At 35.6% G+C, this 26,078-nt stretch overlaps 2 protein-coding genes across 3 annotated transcripts; both read left to right on the top strand.

Annotated features, from left to right (window-relative positions):
* The first annotated feature begins 920 nt into the window (after positions 1 to 920).
* Positions 921 to 1,472, top strand: LOC109803872 (histone H4). The gene has a single exon (XM_020365546.3). The coding sequence runs from the start codon at positions 1,002 to 1,004 to the stop codon at positions 1,311 to 1,313; it is 312 nt and encodes a 103-aa protein (XP_020221135.1). The 5' UTR covers positions 921 to 1,001; the 3' UTR covers positions 1,314 to 1,472.
* Positions 1,473 to 3,764: 2,292 nt separating this feature from the next.
* On the top strand, positions 3,765 to 9,305 carry LOC109803857 (uncharacterized). Of its 2 annotated transcripts, XM_020365527.3 has the most exons (4): positions 3,765 to 4,059; positions 4,393 to 4,476; positions 5,973 to 8,457; positions 8,802 to 9,305. In XM_020365527.3, exon 3 carries the CDS (start codon positions 6,103 to 6,105, stop codon positions 8,266 to 8,268), a length of 2,166 nt encoding a protein of 721 aa, XP_020221116.1. In that variant the 5' UTR covers positions 3,765 to 4,059; positions 4,393 to 4,476; positions 5,973 to 6,102; the 3' UTR covers positions 8,269 to 8,457; positions 8,802 to 9,305. The 2 variants fall into 2 exon arrangements, with proteins under 2 accessions (XP_020221116.1, XP_020221121.1); XM_020365532.3 differs by lacking the exon at positions 4,393 to 4,476.
* Positions 9,306 to 26,078: the final 16,773 nt, after the last annotated feature.

The following is a 26,078-nucleotide window of genomic DNA, read 5'->3' on the forward strand; positions in this document are numbered from 1 at the left end:
CGTACCTTCCCCCTTGTGACCAATCCATGCTTCACTTCCACTGACCTTGCGGACAAGGTCGTTGTTGGGCCGCGGAGTAATGATAAGCGCATCAAGTCTGCACCCATTTGGAGCAAAGATTTCATTGTTTAAATTGATATTGGGCTTTAGTTTAACTTGCTATTTTCTTTGTTGTTGGGCTGGAAATTATGTTTACTGGAGCCCAATTTGTCTATTGCTATTTAGTTGGAACAATTGAATGAAAAGTCAGGATATTACTGGATTGAAAAATCTTTCTTAGGGTTCTCTTAGTGTAGCTTCTCTCTAGTAGCTTATCACTATATTTGAAACTTTACGTCAAATTTTGTAAATAAATTTTATTCAATATTAATATTAATATTAGAAACTATAAAAGTATTACAAAACATACCAATTTTGATTATATTTGTAAAAAAATATTGTGAGTAATTACATTAATTAATAATTATTAATAGTTTTAAAATAAACTTAAATTAAAAAAAATTAACTTAAAAAATCACTTGTTATTAAAATTTATTTTCAATTTTTACTAATGTACATCTGTTAAATTTAGATATTAATTATACCATCTAATTGAGCTATTAAAAGTCAATTATCATTTTTAATGTTGAATTTTATTTCCCTTTTGAATCTTTATTTTAACCTATTATTTATTTTTAAAAAATGTTAAAAAGTACAGCCACCCAAAACTCGAGTCGAGAAAAAACAAAGAAAGTCCCAATCCGCACTTGCCGTATCAAACGATATCGGACCGTTAAAATTTATTTATCGACGTCCCTTAATGCCCCACTTATCAACCCACGGATCCCGATCCTGAACCGTCGATTAATCCAAAATCCAACGGCAGAGATGAAAATTGAAAACACCGAACCTCCTCTTCCCGGTCCAATAAATACCCCCAATCTCCCTCTCAAATTTCATTCCAATTGCAACCAAAACCCCAAAACCTCAAATTCGAGTTTTCAGCAAGTTATCCTCTGAAGATGTCTGGTCGTGGAAAAGGTGGAAAGGGTTTGGGCAAGGGAGGCGCCAAGAGGCACAGAAAGGTTCTCCGCGATAACATTCAGGGCATCACCAAGCCTGCAATTCGTAGATTGGCGAGAAGGGGTGGTGTTAAGAGAATCAGTGGCTTGATCTACGAAGAGACCAGAGGGGTTCTAAAGATTTTCTTGGAGAACGTGATTCGTGATGCTGTCACCTACACCGAGCACGCTAGGAGGAAGACTGTTACTGCCATGGATGTCGTTTATGCGCTCAAGAGGCAGGGAAGGACCCTCTATGGATTTGGGGGCTGAACAATTTCTTTGGTCTGATCAACTACTTTTTTTCTTGAATTCCCTAATGTTTAGTTTATGATTGTTGTGTAACATATGAATGCCTTTTGGGTTGTCTTTTGCACACAAAATGTACAACTTTGATTGAAATCGAATGAAGGAGTATTGCTTTTTGCTGCATGTGATGGACTAAGTATGTGTTCTTATGCATTGTTTTATTTTTGTGCTGTGAGTTTGTTATGCACTAAAGTGTATAACTCAGTGAACAAAAACATTTGTTTCGTTAAACTTTTGTTCTAGGTTTTGGTACTTTAAGAAGAAAGATTTGTTTAATAATTAGAAGTTAATTCTCTGATGGGTTTGGGTTTGGTTTCTTGTGTATTAAAATCTTCTTTGGTGTTGAGGAATCTAAGGAAAAGTTTCTGGCGTTATTTTGTGGATAATTGTCGGTGGTTTTTGATTTTGGAAAGGCTTGTGGGCCTGCCTGCTTTGTAATCATAATAACTTCGTAACAGGAATTTATTTTGCCTGTTAATTTTTGTTATTTTGACTCATTAAATTAGTAGTTTAACATAAATAATGTGTTTCATTTTCAAGTGGCGATATTTTCCCGGCAATTTGTAATATTTTCTCCTTCTAGGTTTGTAGCCTCGTTTTATCATAAAAAAAAAAACAAAAGTGACAAGGAGATGTGTGATAATTCTCATTTGCATTCTTAACAGTCAGATTGATACTTTTCATGACAATGAAATACTGAGAAAATAAAAGGAAAGAAACTTTATTATGTTGGCAAGTAATATAATAATAATTACTTTTTTAATTGTATGTTCAATCGGAAGGATAAGATGTTTTTAAATATAAAGGAATAATTTTCTTTTAAAGGAAAATAGAAACACACTTGATAACGTGAATTTTCACTATATATGAAGTACTCCTAGAAATTACCTACAAATAAGTATAAGCATCTGCTGAGAGTGAAACTAATTACTTTATATACAAATTGTGGAAATGAGAATGGTGAGAAGAAAATGTTGATCTTTAATCTAACATTCGTCTTATATGCAAATAGTTATATATTAAAGATATGCAAGATTATGGTAAATTAAAGTGATTTAATGATATTTAAATTATTTTAGCAGTTATATATTTGAAAGGATATAAGACTTTTAAATTTTAATGTATAGTAACAAAAAGATAATTTTATTTTGTAATAGATAAAAATAGAAATATTAAAAAATAATCTTATGACTATTTATAAATAGGTTAGATTTTCTAATTATTATACGAAACAGATATAATTAAAGAGGCAGACATAATTAAAGTATCAAGACATACAGATTGATCTAGAAAAATAAATCATCATTTTTTTTGTTATCATGGGTTTCAGGTATATTATTTATTATTTCTACTGATCTACATAATATATTTAAAATTTTATATAGATAATAGTTTTTATTAAAGACTTAAGTTTGATTTTACCTTGTTTATAGATGTTGAGATCTTGAAAATTTAGTATTTATAGAAAATTTGTTTGTTAAGACATGAAGCATATAGTTATCAACCCCTCTTGATAGAATAGTTGTAAAGGACTTAAGTAAAAATTTGTTCTACATACAGTGAGAAAGGCCAACGGTGTTTATACTTGAGTATTCAAATATGAAGGATGAGTTAACTTTATGAATTTAACTCTTCTTCCGAGGCTTCTTTCCTCATTGACCCTAGAGAAGTTTGTTATTACATAATAGAACTTGAAACTCATAAGAGCATTTCTAGTGGGGGTTGCTTATAAGCAACTTCCTATGCCACATCATTGCCACATCAGCTTTGATCCACTTTATGAATTGCTTAAATTTTAGCAAAGTTGCTTGATGTAGCAATGATGTGGCACAGGAATTGCTTATAAGCAACCTCCAGTAGAGATGCTCTAACTCTAATTAAATTCTCAACCTTCCCCATCATCTAAGTTTTTGTGAGGTGATCGGTTTGAAAAACCTTTGAAACAAAGGGAAGACTTTGAGTAAGTCAACAGGCACTTAGTGTAGCTTTAGTTATAGGCGCAAGTTATTTATTGTTTATATGATCGTCCTATATTATTTTAGAGTTAGAAGCCATGCATTGTCATGTTTTACAAAATTCTCATCAGACAAAATTCTCTTTAATTAAACAAGTGATGTTATTTTCTATTTCTCTTCTTTATTTTTGTGTTATTTCTCGCGTAACAAATATAGTGTAAATGAAGATAATAAAAGAAAAAATATTGAAATACAGTAAAAGTACTATTTTTTTTTTTTACAGTTTATTTGAGAAGATAAATGGGAAAGCTGGAAGTATTTTTTTCTCCTTTTGAATGAAATTTATTTCCTCTCTTCTCACTTTTTCTTCTCTTAAACCCAACTAAATTTGAGTCATTTATTTCTCTCAATTTCTTTCCTTTTATAAAAAATATAATCAAAATTTTCTTTTGAAAATATTAAATGATTAAAATGCCAAAGTTTGAAATTGTGAATGAAAATATCCAACCTCAGGCTTAGTTGGACTTGGGTGTTGGAAGTGAATTTATTCTAGAGATTATTTTAATACTCAATTATAGATATAATTCATTAACATACAAAATTAATTAAATGAATTAAATTTTATGCCGGTCCACTTCATTCCGGCCCAAGGCAGAGTTATCGGGAGAGGCGGTTTGTTCCTTGCTGAGCCGACGCAGCAACTTGCCCTTCCGTTCTCCGGCGACTGGCAACCTTCTTTGACACCGTATTTTGAGGTAATTTTTTCATTAGTCTGAACTGAAGCTTTTATTCAACTTCACCTTCGCCATTGAAGAACCCTTCATACTTGGTGTGATGCGATCGCTACTTTCTTTCTGTTAAACCTCAACTTTCTACAACTTTAATTGACCTTGCTTGTTGAGTGTTTGATAAAATGACCCAAAGGGAAAGGTTAACAGTTGACACGACTTTGGTTTAAATGCAATTATATTCGGTTGAGAGATAGTATATTGGTCACTTCTATTCCTAGTTAAAGAATAGTTAGTGTAGATAAAGCTGTTTAATTGGAACCATGGTTACACGTACTGAGACTAATTTCTCGTTTATAGATAGCTGCCGCACCCTGAAAATGCTGCAATATTACCTCATATAGCTAAAGTTTCTGCTGCTGCTGCTGCTGCATTAGCTTTGTGGTAATGAAGCTAGTATTTTTTCAATTTTGATTCTTAAAGTGCATAGCATTGTATAACAAACTTGTCTTGTATATTGTGTGACTAATTTTTTTTTATAGTTTATTACAAAATGTAAAATTATCATACGCAAAGTTCTATCTAAAGAAAATCAAACAAGTAGTTTTCATAACTTGCACTATCAGCAGCGTCTAGAGAGATTTTGTTCCTTGCATATACTTGATTCCATTCAACTAGACAATTGGGGGTTAACTTTATAGTTTTCTGTACTTAGGACGATTCTTTCTTTTATTCTATTTGATTTCCATTTTACATCAACCACTATTAAGTTTATAATTGCCATTTCTCATGTGCATTCTAACTGTTGGAGGAAATTCCACTATATCTCAGGGTCTTATTTATTTGCTTGCATTATAATCACAGGCACACTGATGCAGAGTGAGTCTGTCATATGCTAACTGTTATATAAGGAAAGAATGGAGCTAAATCTAAAGATATGCTCCTAACTACAAAATGTACTGTAAATTTCCTAATAATAGGTTATCTACATAAATAAAAATCAAACTTGATATAAATAGGAACCAAGTAAACTAAATCAAATCTGTATCATATCTCCTATCATATCTATGTAATTTATGTGATATCTCAAGATTCTCAACACAACTGTGAGCCAACATGACTGTTTCAGCTTTCTAGTCAGGCCTTTAGAATTATGAAGTCTACTTTGACTGTTATTTCACTGCAACTGAAACGAGTGAGTAGCCATTGCTCTTTTTTTTCCACCTAATTTCCAGGTGATAGACTCCTTAGCTTCTTCAACTAGTCAAACTTGCTCTGTTTCAAAGTAGCCAAATTAAGGTTGAGGGGGGGGGGGGGCGATTGACTATCATTTAGCATGTATTCTTATCTGATACTCTTAGATATTTGTTAAGTAATGAAGTCTTCAAAAAAGCTATGAAAATCCAATATAGCTACATATGAAACATATAAGCATGTATAATGTAGAAACATAGGAGCATTGTCCCTTGATGAACCAAAAATGAAAATTGTTTTCTTTATAGATGATTTCAAGAAATGAATAAGATTCATACTATTCTTATTATGCTAACATTGATCCATAATTTTTATTTTGTTTTAGCAATGTCCAATAATTATGTCCTTAATTTGAATTTGCATAATTGCAATTATATGTTTTTATGATTTTTTTAATGCATTTTATATGTATCTTATTCATATCTAATATATTTTTATAGTAATTGAATTTCTGTAAGTGCATCATAGTTTAAAATAAAGCCTTAAATCTTAATACGCATTTCTTATATGATGGGTTTCATTCTTGAAATGATTGAGGTTTTAAATTGTATTTACTTCTCCCACTCTCTTTCCCATGAGATCGTATCTTTGATATATGTTAAAAGTTCTATGACATTGTAACTCATCCTGCTGTACTCCCTCCCTCCCTCCCCCTCTCTCTCTCTCTCTCTTTGTTGGTCATGCAGGTCCTTGAGTTACAATTCCCAGGAGTCTTCGTTCGGCAGCATGTGGAACTGTAACTGTAAGCTCAAGCACGGATGATTCATTTCCCCTTCTATTTGTTTCTCATCAATTATTATCCACTGGCTTCCTCCTATGGCAATAAAGCTCCCATCTTCGGCACACCCTACTCGATTCCTCAGATGGGTTTATCTCTCTTCAAGCTGTATTGCTCATATTTCAGAAATCCCTGCAATTCTTAAGCCCAAGGATTCATCTGAATTCGACCAAAATCTGAACTTTTTGAGAAATAAGCTTGCTCCAGATAACTTAATCCGGGTTTTGGACCGTACTAGCGATTTGAACTCAGCACTGAGGATATTCAAATGGGCTTCTCGTCAGAAGAGTTTTCACCACACCTCTCAGACATATTTTAGGATAATTTTGAAACTGGGTATGGCTGGGAACGTTCTAGAAATGAGGGATTTTTGTGAAAATATGGTGAAGGATAGGTGTTCAGGGGCAGAAGAAGCTCTTGTAGCACTGGTTCATGAATTTGTGGGGCATTGTAGGATTAAAGAAGCTATTACAGTCTTAGGAAAAATGACTTTGGATGGTTATAGGCCACCAATTGAAGTTTTTAATGTTTTATTGGGTGCTCTTGTCAAAGGAGAGAATAGAGATTTTGAAAATGCCTTGTTTGTTTATAAAGAGATGGTGAAGGCATGTGTCTTGCCCACAGTCGACACTTTGAATTATTTGTTGGAGGTATTATTTGCCACCAATCGGATTGACTTGGCTTTAGATCAATTTAGAAGAATGAACAATAAAGGGTGCAATCCAAATAGTAAGACCTTTGAGATTCTTGTAAAGGGTCTCATTGAAAATGGTAAAGTGGATGAAGCTGCCACTGTTTTAGAGGAAATGCTCAAACTCAAATGTCAACCAGGTTTTAGTTTTTATACCTGCACCATACCTCTCTTTTGCAGAGAAAATAAAGTAGAGGAGGCAGTTAAGTTGTTTAAAATGATGAAAGATTCTGATTTTGTGCCGGACTCTTTCATTTACGAGGTTATAGTACAATGCTTTTGCAAAAACTTGCAGTTGGACTCTGCTGTAGACCTCATAAATGAGATGATAGAAAGCGGTCTGCCACCAAAACATAATGTTCTTGTTGATATGATAAATTGCTTTTGTGAATTAGGGAAAATTGATGAGGCTGTGATGTTTTTAGAAGATACACAAGTTCATGAAACTGCTCCTTTCAATACGTTGCTTGAAGGTTGCTGCAGTGCTGGTAAAATTCTGGTAGCAAATGTTCTGCTGGAGACAATGTCTGAGAGAAACATAGCTGATTGTCAATCTTGGAATATTCTCATTAGATGGCTTTGTGAGAATGAGGACACCAAGAAAGCATATATCCTTCTTGGCAGAATGGTCAAATCCTTTGTTATTCTTGATCATGCGACATATTCTGCTCTTGTTTTTGGCAACTGTAGATTGGGCAAATATGAAGAAGCAATGAAACTATTTCGTCAAATATCTGCCAGATGCTGGGTTTTAGATTTTGCCTCTTATTCTGAACTAGTTGGTGGCCTCTGTGACATCAAACATTCTCAAGATGCCATTGAAGTGTTTCACTATATGTCAATGAAGAGATGCTCTCTTCATTTCTTCTCCTTCTACAAGTTGATAAAATGTGTGTGTGACAAAGGAGAGGTCAACATATCCATAAAACTATGGCAATTAGCTTATTTTTGTGGCATTTCTTGTTGTATTGCCACACACACTACTATCATGTCTGAGTTATCGAAATCAAGTAGGGAAAAAGACCTGTTAGCATTCCTCTCACAAACGTTGATGGTGGGCAGCGATCTTGATGTGGAAGCATATTGTATCCTTATTGATAGCATGAGTAAACAAAATAAAGTAAAGGAATGTGTTTTCTTTTTCAATATGATGGTCAATGAAGGCCTGATACCTGATCCAGACAGACTATTTGATCAACTGTCATTCATAGCGAATCATTGTCAGTTATCTATGATTTCTAGTGCAATTGATAGAATTTCTGATGGTAACATTTTGAATTCATCAATGTATAGCTTACTGATAACTGGCCTGTTGAAAGAGGGTAAGGAGCATGAGGCACGTATATTACTGGATTCAATGTTAGAAAAAGGTTGGCTTCCTGACGCAACCGCTCATAATTTATTGATTGGATCTGATGTCAGAGAAGGAAGGAGTCAAGCAATGTTGTTTGATAACTCTGCCTCGCAAGATTCTGTTAGCAATATACTTGCCGAAGGCCTTGGAGATACATGAAACTTCTGCATTCCATAAAAAGAATGTGAACTGCTTAACATGCCAGTTTCATCGAGTGCTGCTCCCTCCATCAAGGCTTGTTTATTTAGCACCCTGTCTTGCAGCAAAAAAACAATTGTCTCTTAGAAAATTCTTTCGAGAGATTCATGTGGACAAGAGTCAATTTGGTCAGTCTTTTTGTCACACTCGGTAAGATGTGGGATGACTTGTTATTTGGATATAACTCCAATTAAAAACATCGATTTACTTTTTTTTTTTTTCTTACAACGTATACATGGCATGCTTTGTTTGTGCAGTTATTTTATTCTTTTATTCTTGATGCAATCAAATGGTCTAAGTACAAATTTTATGCATATTACCAGCTAGTGTAGATCAGTGCAGCAACTCGAGAGGGTTTTAGATTCCTTTCATTTTCAGTTAACTCTGACATGCATGCACACGCGCACTCAGCATATTGAAAGCATGATATTTTATTCTTGTTCCACTGATTTGCAGGAACTAACCTGTCTGATTTATTTATTTATTTGTTGCAGATGAATTTTCATTACTCTATCCATGGTAATTTGGCAATGCTGCCACCTGCTATTTAAAAGAGATATACTTTTCGTGGTCACTTCCACTATGGTTTACTGTCGTCCTACTTACTGAGGGTTCTGCCAATCTGCCCCATGCCATATGTGATTCTCAGCGGTTATTAGCTGAATGGGACGGGAAAATTGCTTTCAGATTGCTGGAAAGTACTGTTCATTGCTGATTTAATCTAGCATGTTAGCAAGAGAAGCTGTCAATATTATTTGAACACAACTATCGAGCGGAGGCAAAAATAAAAAATAAAAAACCTAAATGAGATTTATTTATTTATAGTATATATAAACAATATGTATTTTTTACGAGAGACAATTCTCTTTAAGTCGGATAGAATCATTATAATACTTGAAGAAAGATGATCTTTACTTATAAGTTTCCATTATAGAAATTGATACCTTGAGAAAACTTGATAGAAGTTTATAAACAATTTTTTCTCTCAACTTATCAAAGTGTTCTTTCAAGGATTAAACATAACAATCCAACTTATAGTAGCAGATACTAAAGATTGTTGTTTTATTTACTATAAAGTTTTATTTACCATAGAGACCGAGTATGTAGCAGTAACAAAAGCCATTAAAAGATGATATGGTTCCAAGGATTATTAATAAAGTTGGGATGCATATAGGAGAAAAGTGTTTTGTACAGTAATAGTGTGTGATGCATTTGATAAAGAATTTAGTATTTCATTTTAGAGTTAAACACATTGATTTTCGTTATAACTTCATCATATCTTTGAGGATTAGGTGCTAACATTAAAAAAGATTTTGGGAAGTAAGAATTCAACAAACATGTTCACAAGGGTAGTAATTATTAACAAATTGAAGTTGTGTTCAACTTTAATTGGCATCTTAAAACAACAAATAAAATAAGATCATTGTATTGATGAGAGTGTGAAGACAAATTGAAATTAGTCTTTAAGTGAAAAATTGTCAGACTTTTTTTATACAAAGCAAAAATTTATAGAAACACATTTCTTTGTTGAGGAAAAATAGGAAAATCAATAAAATTAAAGAAATGCATGAAAATAAAAAAAAGAGGAATAAAAACTTTGTATGCATATATATAAATAACATGCTATAACTATGAAAAGTAATTTCAACTATGAGGGAGGGAGGGAGGGAGGGAGGGAGGGAGGGAGGGAGAGAGAGAGGGAGGGAGAGAGAGAGAGAGAGAGAGAGAGAGAGGGAGAGAGAGGGAGAGAGAGAGAGAGAGAGAGAGAGATTTGTAATCAATTTTTACATCACTATATTGCATTATTTTATTTTTGACAAATTTGATTATAAGAAATTTAGCATAATTTCTCAATACCTTTTAGAATAAATCTAGATAGTTCTAATTATTTTAGATGATGAATTTGAGTTTAACTCCAACTTAAAAAAAGAATTTATAAAATAAAAATTATCTCTATTTATATATCTTGTAATTACCTTATCTCTCTTTGAAATGAGACATAGATTTGTTGCATTAGTTTCTTAGAAAGCGAGCTTTACATTGCCCTTGAAAGGTTGCCTTTCCGGCTTTCCCATCAGAAGTAATTGATTAACAAAGCCGTTTGGCTCTAATTAATACTAAATTAAATAATTGCTCTTTGACCAGTCAAATGATATAGCTAAAAGTCAAACCAAAGCCATTTCATCATCCCCAAACGTTACGCCACAACTAATAAGCAATGGAAGCAAGACCCGCGCAACAAGGAGATGCCAAATGGAAAGAGTATATTAGTGTCTTGTAGCATGTTATCTTCTTGTATATTGATAATTCATAACCATACTTTATTAGATTAATATATTCGTTTGTTGTAATATTTTTCTATTGTCGGTTGAAATTGAATCATTTAAAGTTGGTTTAACAGTGATGGATAGAGATAATATACATGATGTCATATATTTTAATTTTGGTATAATCATTGCACGCCAATAAATTTTTTTAGTTAAAATTGATTAAAAAATTATACCGACGTGTTTGACAAAAAGGAAAGACATGGATGAGAAAAAAGAGAAGAAAATTGAAAAGATAATATAAGAAAGTAAGTAAAATTCTTATATGAGATTATCATTATTACTATTTTCATAATTGCTATCATTATCATCTTTTATCATTTATGTTATTATTAGTGTAACGACCCGCCATGGTCTCTACACTTAGTGGAATCGCACTACTATTAGTGAACTAAGGAAAATATTAAATTGGATAACTCATACATACATGTATAGATAAGAATAAAAATAACCAAATTCTTTAAATACAAAATAAAATGCCATACATGTACAGTCATCCCAAAAATAATATTTCCTAGTGCCGGTCAAACAGACAAAAATCGCTACCCAAAATGGTAACCCTAACACGAGGATCAAACTCCCCGTCTCGCAGCGGTCACCTCGACTCCAAGCTAGCCCTGATCTGCTCCCATACCAAGTATGATCATCGCAGTTCCACCACATGGAAACATAAGGGTAAGCTAGAATTCACAAATGAATCATAATAATCTATACTACACAATCGTATTCATAGAGTCACACCATACACTCTATCCAATACTACTCATGCATAAAATACAATCCACCAATCATGAAGTCAAACACCACACTTCATCATATTAATAATCATGCAATAAATGCATCTCCTGACAGATATCAATGCATATCAATCATCTAATGCGTCGTCACGCATACACCTAGGAGATCTCCACAACAATAGAGCTGTATAAGTGACATTCCATCCTACCGAAACCACCCCAACCGTTTTCACGCCCAATGCGCCCGCTCGGTCACAGCTAAACAGGATATATAATCCTCCCTCGGGTTTACTCAGATGATGTCACTTACACAATTGGAAGTCCAGATCCACCGTCAGGTATAGCACAGCTGGGTACGGGCTTACCACGACCTTGGCATGCATTAACCAAGTCAATTGTGGAGTTCGCCCACCGACTATCCGCAAGGATCCACGCACCTTCCCGAGTACTTGGTTAAGGGAATAACCCTCGACCTCATACCCCGCTCCAACACTAGCTAAGGACTCAGAGGAGACTCACCCAACCCAGTGGCCTATCTGAGCACCACTCTCCCAAATCCAGTGGCCTCCCAGAGCACCACTCTCATATATCAGTGGTCTATCCAAACACCACTCTCAAGAGACTCTATGTGAGCTCTTCCAGTTCGAAAATATTTTTCCTCTCCTCAAGTCCTAGGCTAGACTCATGCCATAGGCATCACATGCAATCATGCATCATACATCATAATGGTTTGCCCACCATCATGATCAACAATCATACACATGTCATAAGACATCACATGCAATAATGCATCATACATCATAATGGTCTGCCCACCATCATGATCAACAATCATACACATGTCATAAGACATCACATGCAATAATGCATCATACATCATAATGGTCTACCCACCATCATGATCAACAATCATACACATGTCATAAGACATCACATGCAATAATGCATCATACATCATAATGGTCTACCCACCATTATGATCAACAGTCATACTCATATGAACATATACGCATGTCATATCATATTCAAACATTCATACGTATCATCACAAAGCATACATATGAATCACACCTCACCATACATCATATATCATACATACATAATCTAAAACTTTAACTTTAAACATGCATAAGCATCAATTCATTCATAAACTTATTCACGCTCGGCGTAGCCTGAGCTCGCCCAGCCTAATCCCAGCCTGAGAGTCCCAAGACTCATCCACGCCTAGCGCATTCAACCTGCGCCCGGCCTAAATTCCAGTAACAGAGTTCACAAACTCTCATCCACACCAACAAATCCAGCCACATGCAAACACAAAATACAATGCATAGGCTCCATACAACTTAAATAAACCTAGAATCAACATGCACCCATCTGATGCATCAAATTCACCAGAAACCCCATTTTTTTTCCAAGACTTTGAACAATTAGCGAATTCTCCGATCCAGCCATGGATCCTCAACTTTCATGCATCAATTGAGTTTCTAAACTCACATGCAACTTAAATAACAAACATTCTAGCTTCCCTTACCTGAAGATTGGCTCAGATAGCCAAAGACTGAACAAAAGTATAATTTCCCCTCGAGGCTCAACTCGGAACTTCAGTCCTCCCAAAACAAGCTTTCTAATCTGAATTTCAAGAAAAGTCAGAAGGAGTTAGTGATCTAGAGGAGAAAAGGAGTCAAACAGAGAAATTTGGGAGAGAAAGGAGCTCACTGACCCAGAGACCTTCTCTCTAAAACTTCTCTCTAAAAACTCCAAAACTCCTGAAGGCCCCCAACCCCCTATTTATAGACTTTCGGATTGGCCCAGAACGGCCCGTACCGAGTTCGGAACGGCCCGTTCCGAACTCCCAAATCACGCACAAAATTAACGCCCAGAACGGCCGGTTCTGAAATCAGAACGGCCCGTTCCGGGACTCATCCGGAACGGCCCGTTCTCCCTCCAGAACGGCCCGTTCTCCCTCCAGAACGGCCCGTTCTCTCTCCAGAATGGCCCGTTCTCCCTCCCAGAACGGCCCGTTCTCAACTACAATATGTAGTTCAATTCAGTAGCTTGGAACGGCCCGTTCTGGGCTATTGAATCAGCCTCTTTTTTTTTTTTTTTTTTTTTTTTTTTTTTTTTTTTTAACAATGTTACAATACTCCCCAACAAATAGGAATTTTCGTCCCCGAAAATAGGTCTACCTGAAGAGAGGAATGGATACTGTTCCTTGAATTGACTCTCCACCTCCTAGGTAACCTCACCAGTAGCTGCATCCCAAACAATTCTCACCAAGCTGATGGATTTGCCACAAAGCTTCTTCAACTTGTGATCAACCACAGCTACCGGTCTCTTCTCATAGGTCAAGTTCTCTCTAACTTGCACCTCATCCATCTCTACCACTTGACTCAGATCTGGGATTTACTTCCTCAACTATAAAATGTGAAACACATGTTCTCCCTCATCAAATTCTAGAGGTCTCCTCCTCTTATCGGCATAGGACTTTCATCAACTCTGGGTAGCCCTCAACCTTTGCTGAATTTATCTCACCATCTCAGTAGTCTGAAGAACTAACTCTGGACCAACCACTACTGGCTCACCCTCTTGATACCAACATAATGGAGTCATACACCTCCTGCCATATAAAGCCTCAAAAAGTGTCATGCCAATAATCAAGTGATAACTGTTATTATAAATAAACTTTACCAATGGTAACACCTCTTCCCAGCTACCCAGATGATCCAACACATAAGTTCTCAAGAGATCCTCCATTGACTGAATTGTCCTCTCCGACTGACCATCTATCTGTGGATGATAAACAGAGCTCAACCTCAACCTTGTTCCCAAAGCCTGATGCAGAGTCTGCCCACCGGGAAGTAAACCTTGGATCTCTGTTAGAGATAATACTGTAAGACACTCCATGCAACCGTACTATCTCTCTGATATACAACTGTGCAAGCCTCTCCAAGGACCACCTCTTGATAGGAAGAAAGTGCGCACGCTTTATCAACCTATCAACAATCACTCAGATAGAGTCACTGTTCCTAGCTATCCTAGGCAACTCAACCACAAAGTCCTTAGTGACACTATCACACTTCCACTTGAGAATCTCCATCAGCATTAAGCTCAAAGCACTAAGCTCAAACACAGCTGCCCTCTTAATACCAAGCAATCCCAAAATCCTCAACAATTCTAGATCATGTAATTGCTTAGTTCCCACCTGTCTTAAGAAATCATTAGTTATGGTGATCATACCACAACTAATGTGATCTTGGACAACCTCCACTTCTAGTCTCAAATCTCTAAACTACTCAATCAGCTCCAAGTCCTTAATCAACATAACCGACACATGAATGAATTTCCTACTCAATACATTTGCTACCACACTCGCCTTTCCAGGATATACATCAACTTTGAAATCAAAATCCTTTAGGAATTCCATCCACCTCCTCTGCCTCATATTCAAACTCCTTTTTATCCTTAAATACATTGAATCTCGCATCATACAGATAGTGCCTCCACGACTTCAAGGCAAACACCATAGCTGCAAGCTCCAAATCATGAGTAGGATAATTCCTCTCATGAGTCTTATGTTGCCTCGAAGCATACACTACTATTCTCCCTTCCTGCATCAACACACAGCCCAACCTCTGATGAAAAGCATCACAAAAACATATCAAAATACTCACCAGTGTCAGGTAACACCAAAACTGGAGAAGTAGTCAATCACTCCTTCAATTCCTGAAAACTCTACTCACAAGCATCCATCCAAACTAAAAGCTGATCTTTCCAAGTCAGTTAAGTCAAAGGCATTACTTTTCGAGAGAAACTCTTCTATAAACCTCTGATAGTAACCCGTTAACCCAACAAAACTCCTAATCCCCGTAACAGTCCTCTAACGCTCCCACTGGATCACAGCCTCCACCTTAGCTGGATCTCCTGTAATCCCCTCTATCGATATCACATGCCCCAAATCTCACCTCAGACAGTCAAAACTCACCCTTGGACAGTTTGGCATACAACTACCTCTCTCTCAGTACCTGTAAAACCAACCTCAAATGCTCATAGTGATCCTCCAAAGATCTAGAATACACCAATATATCATCAAAACATCGAAGCTCCCCTCAGTGGATCCATCAACTCATCAATTCTCAAAAGCAGATACCTATTCCTTATCGTCAATTTGTTCAGTTACCGATTGCCGATAATCACACAAACGGGCCCCACCATCTTTCTCTACTAACAGTACCAAGGCACCCCAAGGAGAAACATTGGACCTCACTACTATTTCTCCAACAAATCCTCGATCTGTTTCTTCAGCTTTACCAACTTAGCTTGAACCATCCTATAAGAAGCCACTGATACCGATCTTGCACCCAATACCAGGTCAATGCTAAATACAACATCACGCATAGGTAACAATCCCGACACATCATCTGGGAACACCTCAGGAAACTCACTGACAATCTCAATCCCAGTGATGGCCCTCTCCATCTCAATCATTCAAAACGACAAACAACATGAAGCACTCAGCTCCATCTTTCATCAACTACTCAGCCTGACCCGCTGACAACAACACCTCATTCTCCAACTGAGGAAATACCAATCTTCTCCGAGCACAATCTATAAGGATGTGATGGACAGATAACCAATCCATCCCTAAGATTATGTTAATATCTATCATGAGCAACCCAATCAGGTTCACTCAGAACCTCCTACCAAAACACCTCTATTAGGAATCTCACACACATCTCCAATGTCATCAAAGAAATTGAAGCCAGAGTAGATACATACAAAACAACGTGCCCTGCAAACACCAACAACCCAATCTCCCCACACAATCAACAAAAATAAATGAATGTGTGGCACCAGAATCGAACAAAAATAAAACATCCTCACCTGTTGCCTTCCCTTTTCCCTTCACCAAGTCTGATGAAGTGGAAGCCTCTGCACCTGATAATGTAAACACTCTCCCCGCAGTTGTAGGTCTAGGTGGCCTCGGGGCACTCCCAGATGAAGTCGGCGATGTTTGACAATCTCTAGAGATGTGGCCTGGCCTACCACATCTGAAGCAAACATTCCCCGGATGAGAACAATCTCTAACTATATGTGCTCTTCCACATCTGTAGTACCGCACCGACTGTGCTCCGCCCTGAGCAGTAACAGGTCGAGGTCCTCTACTAACAGCTCCTCTCTGAGACTATACCGGTCTGTCATAGGGTCCCCTCTACTGGCCTCCCCTCCTGAACTCTAGCAGCCTTACCACTGCTACTACCACCCTCCAAACTCTCAACAGTCTTTGCCTTCTCAACCAAGGCAGGAAACTCCACTATGGACATAGGGACTATGACCCTCTTCAGCTCGTGCCTCAATCCCTCTGCAAGCTTTCTACATCTCCAAGCCTCAGATATGGCCTGAGAGTAGAAACAAGTTAAATGCTCAAACCTCATAGCATAATCTAGAACAGACAGGCTCTCTTAATGCAATCCCTATCAACAGGTACACTCCTGTTCTCTAACATTTGTTTGGTGTCTCTCCACCAGTACTCAGCCTCGCCTGCCAGTATACATATTGCATAGGCCAACTTCCTTTCCTCAGAAGATCTCAAAACACTGAAGATCTTCTCCATCTCACACAACCACTAATATGCCACATCAAGATCTGAATCCCCCTTGAACTGAAGAAGCTAACATCTCCTGAACTCTGCCTGAGAGACCACCGGTCTAGCTGCCTCAACCGCAGCTCTACCCACCTCCATCTAAGCAAAGTAAGCACTTTACTATTGCATCACTATGGCCATCATCTCCATAGTTCTAGCGATATGATCAAACTGAGACCTCACCATACTAAAAGAATTCAAACATTCTTTTACTAACACTTTACCACTACAACTCACCAAAATTAACACATATCAAAGATATGACACAACAGAAACATAGAAGGATCACTCCCCACAGAGCATCCTAACAGACTCGACCGGCTCTAATACCATAAAAGTGTAACGACCCGCCATGGTCTCTACACTTAGTGGAATCGCACTACTACTAGTGAACTAAGGAAAATATTAAATTGGATAACTCATACATACAGGTATAGATAAGAATAAAAATAACCAAATTCTTTAAATACAAAATAAAATGCCATACATGTACAGTCATCCCAAAAATAATATTTCCTAGTGCCGGTCAAACAGACAAAAATCGCTACCCAAAATGGTAACCCTAACACGAGGATCAAACTCCCCGTCTCGCAGCGGTCACCTCGACTCCAAGCTAGCCCTGATCTGCTCCCATACCAAGTATGATCATCGCAGTTCCACCACATGGAAACAGAAGGGTAAGCTAGAATTCACAAATGAATCATAATAATCTATACTACACAATCGTATTCATAGAGTCACACCATACACTCTATCCAATACTACTCATGCATAAAATACAATCCACCAATCATGAAGTCAAACACCACACTTCATCATATTAATAATCATGCAATAAATGCATCTCCTGACAGATATCAATGCATATCAATCATCTAATGCGTCGTCACGCATACACCTAGGAGATCTCCACAACAATAGAGCTGTATAAGTGACATTCCATCCTACCGAAACCACCCCAACCGTTTTCACGCCCAATGCGCCCGCTCGGTCACAGCTAAACAGGATATATAATCCTCCATCGGGTTTACTCAGATGATGTCACTTACACAATTGGAAGTCCAGATCCACCGTCAGGTATAGCACAGCTGGGTACGGGCTTACCACGACCTTGGCATGCATTAACCAAGTCAATTGTGGAGTTCGCCCACCGACTATCCGCAAGGATCCACGCACCTTCCCGAGTACTTGGTTAAGGGAATAACCCTCGACCTCATACCCCGCTCCAACACTAGCTAAGGACTCAGAGGAGACTCACCCAACCCAGTGGCCTATCTGAGCACCACTCTCCCAAATCCAGTGGCCTCCCAGAGCACCACTCTCATATATCAGTGGTCTATCCAAGCACCACTCTCAAGAGACTCTATGTGAGCTCTTCCAGTTCGAAAATATTTTTCCTCTCCTCAAGTCCTAGGCTAGACTCATGCCATAGGCATCACATGCAATCATGCATCATACATCATAATGGTCTGCCCACCATCATGATCAACAATCATACACATGTCATAAGACATCACATGCAATAATGCATCATACATCATAATGGTCTGCCCACCATCATGATCAACAATCATACACATGTCATAAGACATCACATGCAATAATGCATCATACATCATAATGGTCTACCCACCATCATGATCAACAATCATACACATGTCATAAGACATCACATGCAATAATGCATCATACATCATAATGGTCTACCCACCATTATGATCAACAGTCATACTCATATGAACATATACGCATGTCATATCATATTCAAACATTCATACGTATCATCACAAAGCATACATATGAATCACACCTCACCATACATCATATATCATACATACATAATCTAAAACTTTAACTTTAAACATGCATAAGCATCAATTCATTCATAAACTTATTCACGCTCGGCGTAGCCTGAGCTCGCCCAGCCTAATCCCAGCCTGAGAGTCCCAAGACTCATCCACGCCTAGCGCATTCAACCTGCGCCCGGCCTAAATTCCAGTAACAGAGTTCACAAACTCTCATCCACACCAACAAATCCAGCCACATGCAAACACAAAATACAATGCATAGGCTCCATACAACTTAAATAAACCTAGAATCAACATGCACCCATCTGATGCATCAAATTCACCAGAAACCCCATTTTTTTTCCAAGACTTTGAACAATTAGCGAATTCTCCGATCCAGCCATGGATCCTCAACTTTCATGCATCAATTGAGTTTCTAAACTCACATGCAACTTAAATAACAAACATTCTAGCTTCCCTTACCTGAAGATTGGCTCAGATAGCCAAAGACTGAACAAAAGTATAATTTCCCCTCGAGGCTCAACTCGGAACTTCAGTCCTCCCAAAACAAGCTTTCTAATCTGAATTTCAAGAAAAGTCAGAAGGAGTTAGTGATCTAGAGGAGAAAAGGAGTCAAACAGAGAAATTTGGGAGAGAAAGGAGCTCACTGACCCAGAGACCTTCTCTCTAAAACTTCTCTCTAAAAACTCCAAAACTCCTGAAGGCCCCCAACCCCCTATTTATAGACTTTCGGATTGGCCCAGAACGGCCCGTACCGAGTTCGGAACGGCCCGTTCCGAACTCCCAAATCACGCACAAAATTAACGCCAGAACGGCCGGTTCTGAAATCAGAACGGCCCGTTCCGGGACTCATCCGAAACGGCCCGTTCTCCCTCCAGAATGGCCCGTTCTCTCTCCAGAATGGCCCGTTCTCCCTCCCAGAACGGCCCGTTCTCAACTACAATATGTAGTTCAATTCAGTAGCTTGGAACGGCCCGTTCCAGTTTGGGAACGCCCCGTTCTGGGCTACTGAATCAGCCTCTTTTTTTTTTTTATTTTTTATTTTAACAATGTTACAATTAGTATCACTGATATTATTATTGTTGATATTGTCACCACTATTAATATCATTGCAATGATATTGAATGGTGGTACGATAACAACAATAGTGATGATAATAATATTGACAATGACATAATGACAATATTAATAATGATGCAATGAGAATAATGATAAATATAATTGACAATAATAGTGATTATTGTGATTGTGATGGCAGCAAAGGCCATTGGTGATGGTTATTATGGTGTAATTGCGGAAGCAACAATAATAATGACCTCATAACACTAAAATTTTAAGTAAATGAATAAAAACTATCAAGTTGATTAATTTAGATTAGGTGTCAAATTATAATTTAACACATTGGTGCCATTTGATCCTATCCCTATTTTCGCACACTCGTGTAAACATAATCTGCCACACATAAAGCGAGTCATCCGAAAACTTATTTTCACATATTTTTCCTTTAAGGGAGAGTTTTTAATAGTGAACTCTACTTAAAATTACATGCATTTTCCTTCTCTTCTCTCTTATTAAACACATTGCATTTTTTTAAAACTTTTCTTCATTCATCCACACTACAGGTGTGAAATAAAACTAATGCAATTGTCTTTGCAAAAATAGTATAATCTATTTAAAAAAAAAAAACCAATCTGATTCACATTATAAAAAACAATTTGATTGATTGATTCATTTTCATAGAATGGATGATTTGAATTTTTCAAAAGTTCAATCTTTGTTCAACTCTACTTCACACTTCCTTTCTCTTTCTAATAAAATTTTATTAAAAATAGAAAAATATGTTTCAAAATTAAAGAGTACATTAAAAAAATATGTCAATAACGTCTTTCTTTTCTATTAACGAAATTTAGATATTTTGTGTCTCTATATTTTATTTAATAAAATTATTTAAAATTTATTCATATTTCAATTGGTGTTGTATTTGATATTTAAACCTAAAGATTTTGAATTCAAATCTTATGTTTATAAGAATGATTAATTTTTAGTATTATTTTTTATTGTTTAAAAATTTAAAAATAAAATTATTAAAGAAAAAGATGTGTACACTAAATGGGATTATTCTATAAATAATAAATGTTGAAGTCGTGTGGCGACTGAACCTAAATAAACTAGTCATTTTGACTACATTATAGGAAGAGAAGACATTAGAATGAGTAGGGTTCATAACACGTCATTCTCAAACTGGAAGGGAGAAGCCAAATGTTGGTAGAGTAGTAACTGACTTTTCAGTCAGAGATGCCAATAACTTAATTTCACATTCTTTTCAAGTGAAGTGACTCTTATTCTATTGAAACATCCACAACTTAAATTTTCAAACCTCTCATATGCGGTCCATTTTTATCAGCATATTTCCTTCTAAGAAACAATTGAAACATTTTTTTTTCTTTTTTGGTTTTTCCAAGCTTTCAGTCTAAGAATAGCCAGATGATGACTGTCCATTCTTTATCTGACTATTTAGGCTTAGATTTTGTTTAGGGATTTGATTGATTTAAAGTTGGGTAAAATTGTTGAATGCATTTGAGATATATATGTATCTAAAATAAATTTAATTATATATATTATATATCTTACATTAAACTATATGCTACAATCAGAGAAAATGATTCACAATGTAAAACATATCCGACTTTTTAATATTTAAATCAAATGGAAATTATTAAGGTTAGAGAAGAAGAAAAACATCAAGCATGATTTATAGTCAAATTTTCATACCAACTACTGATATAAAAAAATTTGATCATCAAATCTAAGTCACAACTAAAGAAAAAATAATTTGTTCTAAGATAAATGCACTTTTATGTCTGCACTGTATTAAAAGAAAAAATAATTATATTTAAGAACAATTATTCATGAATAATTTATATATAAAATAATGAAAGAAAGAAAAAAAGAGAAATACTTATGACTAGCTATTAAGGGTGAGCAACGGGTGGGTTTGGTCGGGTTTGGGCGAAAAATGTCCAACCCATTGTAAACCAACTTTGGAAAAATGTGACCCATATCCGATCGACTGAGCTTTCAATTTGAGACGGTTCGGGTTGAAACGGATTCGGATTTGAGTGGGTGGGTACAATCGGGTTTGAATTTTTTTGTAGAACAAGTTATCTTAACGAAGATGAAGCTTAAAAGATAAAAAAATATTTTTAAAATAGTGTATAAAAATAGAATGAAGGTGACAATAGATGGTATAAGTAGATTCGTAGATGAAACATTTTCAAACTAAAGAAGTAAAAATAAAAGATAACAAAATTCATAGTTGTTACATGCAAAAGAAATCTAAAGTTAGATTACAAAACCCATAAGAAACCATAGTCGCACAAGTTGTACTTAAAATGGAGATAAGAAGATGGAAAAAAAAGACAAAGAAAGAAACAAAAAGAAAACTAAAAATGTACTAGTATGTTGAAAAGTTGAATGAGGAAGGAGAAGACAAAATAAATATCTAAGTTATGAGAAAAAGGAAAAAAATAAGTTACAAATTGATGGCTATATTATACTTGAAATAAAGACTTTTAAGTTTGGATCATTGTTGTTTAGTTATACAAAAGTATTGGGTTTGGTTTTTAACGGGTTTAAAAATTCAAAACCGAACCTGCCTTATATAACCCGTATAAAATCAAAATTTTAACCTAATCACTAGTTTCAGACACAATCAAGAGAAAGTACTCATAAGAAGTTCTAGAAAATAATTAAAGGGTAAAATGGTTTATATAAAATGAAAATTAATTATGAATACCGATGTACCCCATTTATATGTATAGATTTTAAACCATAGAAAATGATTAAGGACCGGTTGAAACATGTGACTCATTTTTATTTTTATTTTTGATTAGGTATCCTCAAATACATTGAGTTTAAATGTAAGACTTTGACATGTCAAAACAAATTTCAAAGAGAACCGAGTTAACAGCACAGGTTGAATGATAAACAAAAGGCATGCAGACATATTGCAATACAAAAAAATAGACTATTTGATAGTTTGTTTTATGTTAAAAATGACATGATATAATAGACTATTTTACCAAAATAATATTATTTTAATTTTTTTTTTACCTAAATAGTAATTGTGCAAATTTATTTACCAAACTAACACTGTTTACTGTTCACGTTTAGAACGAGCCGTTCTGATATCAGAACAGGTCGTTCTAGATGAAAAAATAACATATGGCAAATGGATCAGAACGGTCCATTCCAGATTCAGAACGGGCCATTCCGGATTCAAAATTAACACATGATCACTGAAACCAGAACGACCAGTTCTGAATTCGAAACTGGCCGTTCTAGCCACTTCTGAGTTCTAATAGGTCGACATATGGAACAATAGACGTGAGCACACATTAATGAGTCATCCAATGCAAGACCCATTGTTTCATACACGAGAATATATGGAATGGTACATGGCCAATTTTATCTATTTCCTATCTCTGTGCCATGACTACTACAATGCAAGCTCCAACATAAAGATTATTGGCTAATAAATGACAAGTCTAGATAACCTGCACATCACACTAGGAAGACATGTCTAAATAATGTATAATTATAATAGTTTATAAGCGACATAGTGCATTAAAAGTAAAAATACATAACATTAAAATTCAGTGACGGATGTACATTGAAGGGAGTGAGGACACTTGCCCCCACTACAATTTACATACATATTTTTTATCAAAAAATAATATTTTAAAAATAAAAGTTATATTTTAATAAAATAAATAAATATATTTAAATTATCATATGTATAAAATATAAATTCGGAAGAAATGTTCATTTATTTAATATTTTTCAATTTTTCGAAGGAGATTCGTTCTCATATATGATAAAGAATATTCCTTGATAACAAATCAAATTTTAAAAAAATTATAATTATAATATATATATATATATATATATATATATTAATACTCACATGTATAATGTAATATATTAAAAAAATAATTTTTGATAAAATAAAATTTGCAGTATGTATATTTATTTTTTGTACTTTCTATTTATTATGTAAAGATTGTAAGATTGTGTGCGTTAATTAAAAAAATCAAAATAAGAAAGATTGGATGATTTATGTTCTATTTAGAATTTTTATTATAAAATGTTTTAATCTTCGTAATGGTGTAAATTATTTGGACATGTCTTTCTAGTGTGATGTGCAGGTTATCTAAGCTTGTCATTATTTGTCAATAATCTTCATGTCGGAAATTGCATTGTAGTAGTCGTGGCACAGATAGGAAATAGATAGAATTGACCATGTACCATTCCATGTATTCTTGTGTTTGAAACAATGAACTTTGCATTAGATGACCCATCAATGTGTGCTAATGTCTACTGCTCCATATGTTGGCCCATCAGAAGTGGCCAGAACGACTCGTTCTAGATTCAAAACTGCCCGTTCTGGTTCCACTGATTATGTGTTAATTTTGAATCCGGAACGGCCCGTTCTGAATCCGGAACGGCCCGTTCTAATCCATTCATCATGTATTATTTTTTCATTTGGAACAACCTATTCTGATATCAAAACGGCCCATTTTAAACGTGAACAATAAACCGTGCTAGTTTGGTAAATAAATTTGCACAATTATTATTTGGGTAATTTTTTTTTAAAATAATATTATTTCTGTAAAAAAGTCGATATAATAAAGTGATTAGTGAAATAAAATAAAATAAGATGTCAAATTTCACGGTTCATAATTTCAACTTTCCAATTGTCACATGTCGTTTTTCACTTCCGTGAATTTCTTCTCCTTCTGTTCGTACCCCGAAAGTGTATTACAATTTCCTGGAATTGTCAAGCTTGTCTGTTTCTTCCATGACAAGAAAAAGAAGAAACCAAGGAATGTTCAGATTTTCTGATTCTGATTGTGGTGCATACGGGGAAAAACTCAAGTCCCACATCGACTAGAGATTAGGCAGTTGAATAGTATATAAGTGGAAAGCAACCCTCACCTGACAAGCCGGTTTTGTAGGGTTGAGTTAAACTTAATTCACTATTCTAAGATGGTATCAGAGCCATTTAGATCCATTTTAAAAAAGCTCAATAGTGCTGGACATGAGGGGGTGTATTGGGAAAAACCCAAGTCCCACATCGACTAGAGATTAGGCACTTGAATAGTATATAAGTGGAAAGCAACCCTCACCTTACAAAGCCGGTTTGGACATGAGGGGGTGTATTGGGAAAAACCCAAGTCCCACATCGACTAGAGATTAGGCACTTGAATAGTATATAAGTGGAAAGCAACCCTCACCTTACAAAGCCGGTTTTGTAGGGTTGAGCTAGGCTTAATCCACTATTCTAACAGTGCAACATGATGACAACTAGAAAATTCCTGTGGCAATAGTGCTGGACATGAGGGGGTGTATTGGGAAAAACCCAAGTCCCACATCGACTAGAGATTAGGCACTTGAATAGTATATAAGTGGAAAGCAACCCTCACCTTACAAAGCCGGTTGAACTAGGCTTAATCCATTATTCTAACAGTGCAACATGATGACAGCTAGAAAATTCCTGTGGCTCATCTATATTTTCTTTATTCTTGGGTCGCAATTTCTTGATAACAATACATTTTCCCTTTCCAAAAAAATAATTCAGTCAACGCCAATCTTTTCATCAACTAAATAAACAAAATTATCAATTAACATTAACACACAAACACGAGTAATTATATGCCTTAACATGAAACCCCTGGTACTAATTCATGACCCGTTTGTTTGCTTTCCATTCTTAGCTTAAATTATTTAATTAACAAGTTTCGCTGACTGGACCCATTTATATAATCACGCAGTGACTGACTTTTCTGTATTCTATTTATTTTGCCCAAAAGAAGGGTCACCATTTTTAGCTCTCTTTCAGCAAAAGGACGTGTTAATTTAGTAAACCACATAAGGGCTTGTATAAAAGACATCAATGAAGTAACTGCCAATATTTTTTTCTTCTTCATGTTTATCATTTATTTCTTCTATCTCATCATATTATGTGTACTTGGTTAAAAACAAATTGTTGATCTGAGCCAAGAAATTAATTTGGATTTTGTTGACAAAAGAAAAACATAATTTAGAAAAGAAATATCTCAGATGGTGAACAACTAAAACTATTGGTGGAGATTAATCGTCACTAAGAACAATTATTGTTCCCGTCATTATTATGATATCGCTATACAAGTATTTTAATTTATTTCAAACTTTAATAAAATAAAGAAAATGGTGATTA

Source organism: Cajanus cajan, chromosome 3, assembly GCF_000230855.2.
Source record: "Cajanus cajan strain Asha chromosome 3, NIPB_CcT2T_4, whole genome shotgun sequence".
Classification (NCBI taxonomy): domain Eukaryota; kingdom Viridiplantae; phylum Streptophyta; class Magnoliopsida; order Fabales; family Fabaceae; genus Cajanus; species Cajanus cajan.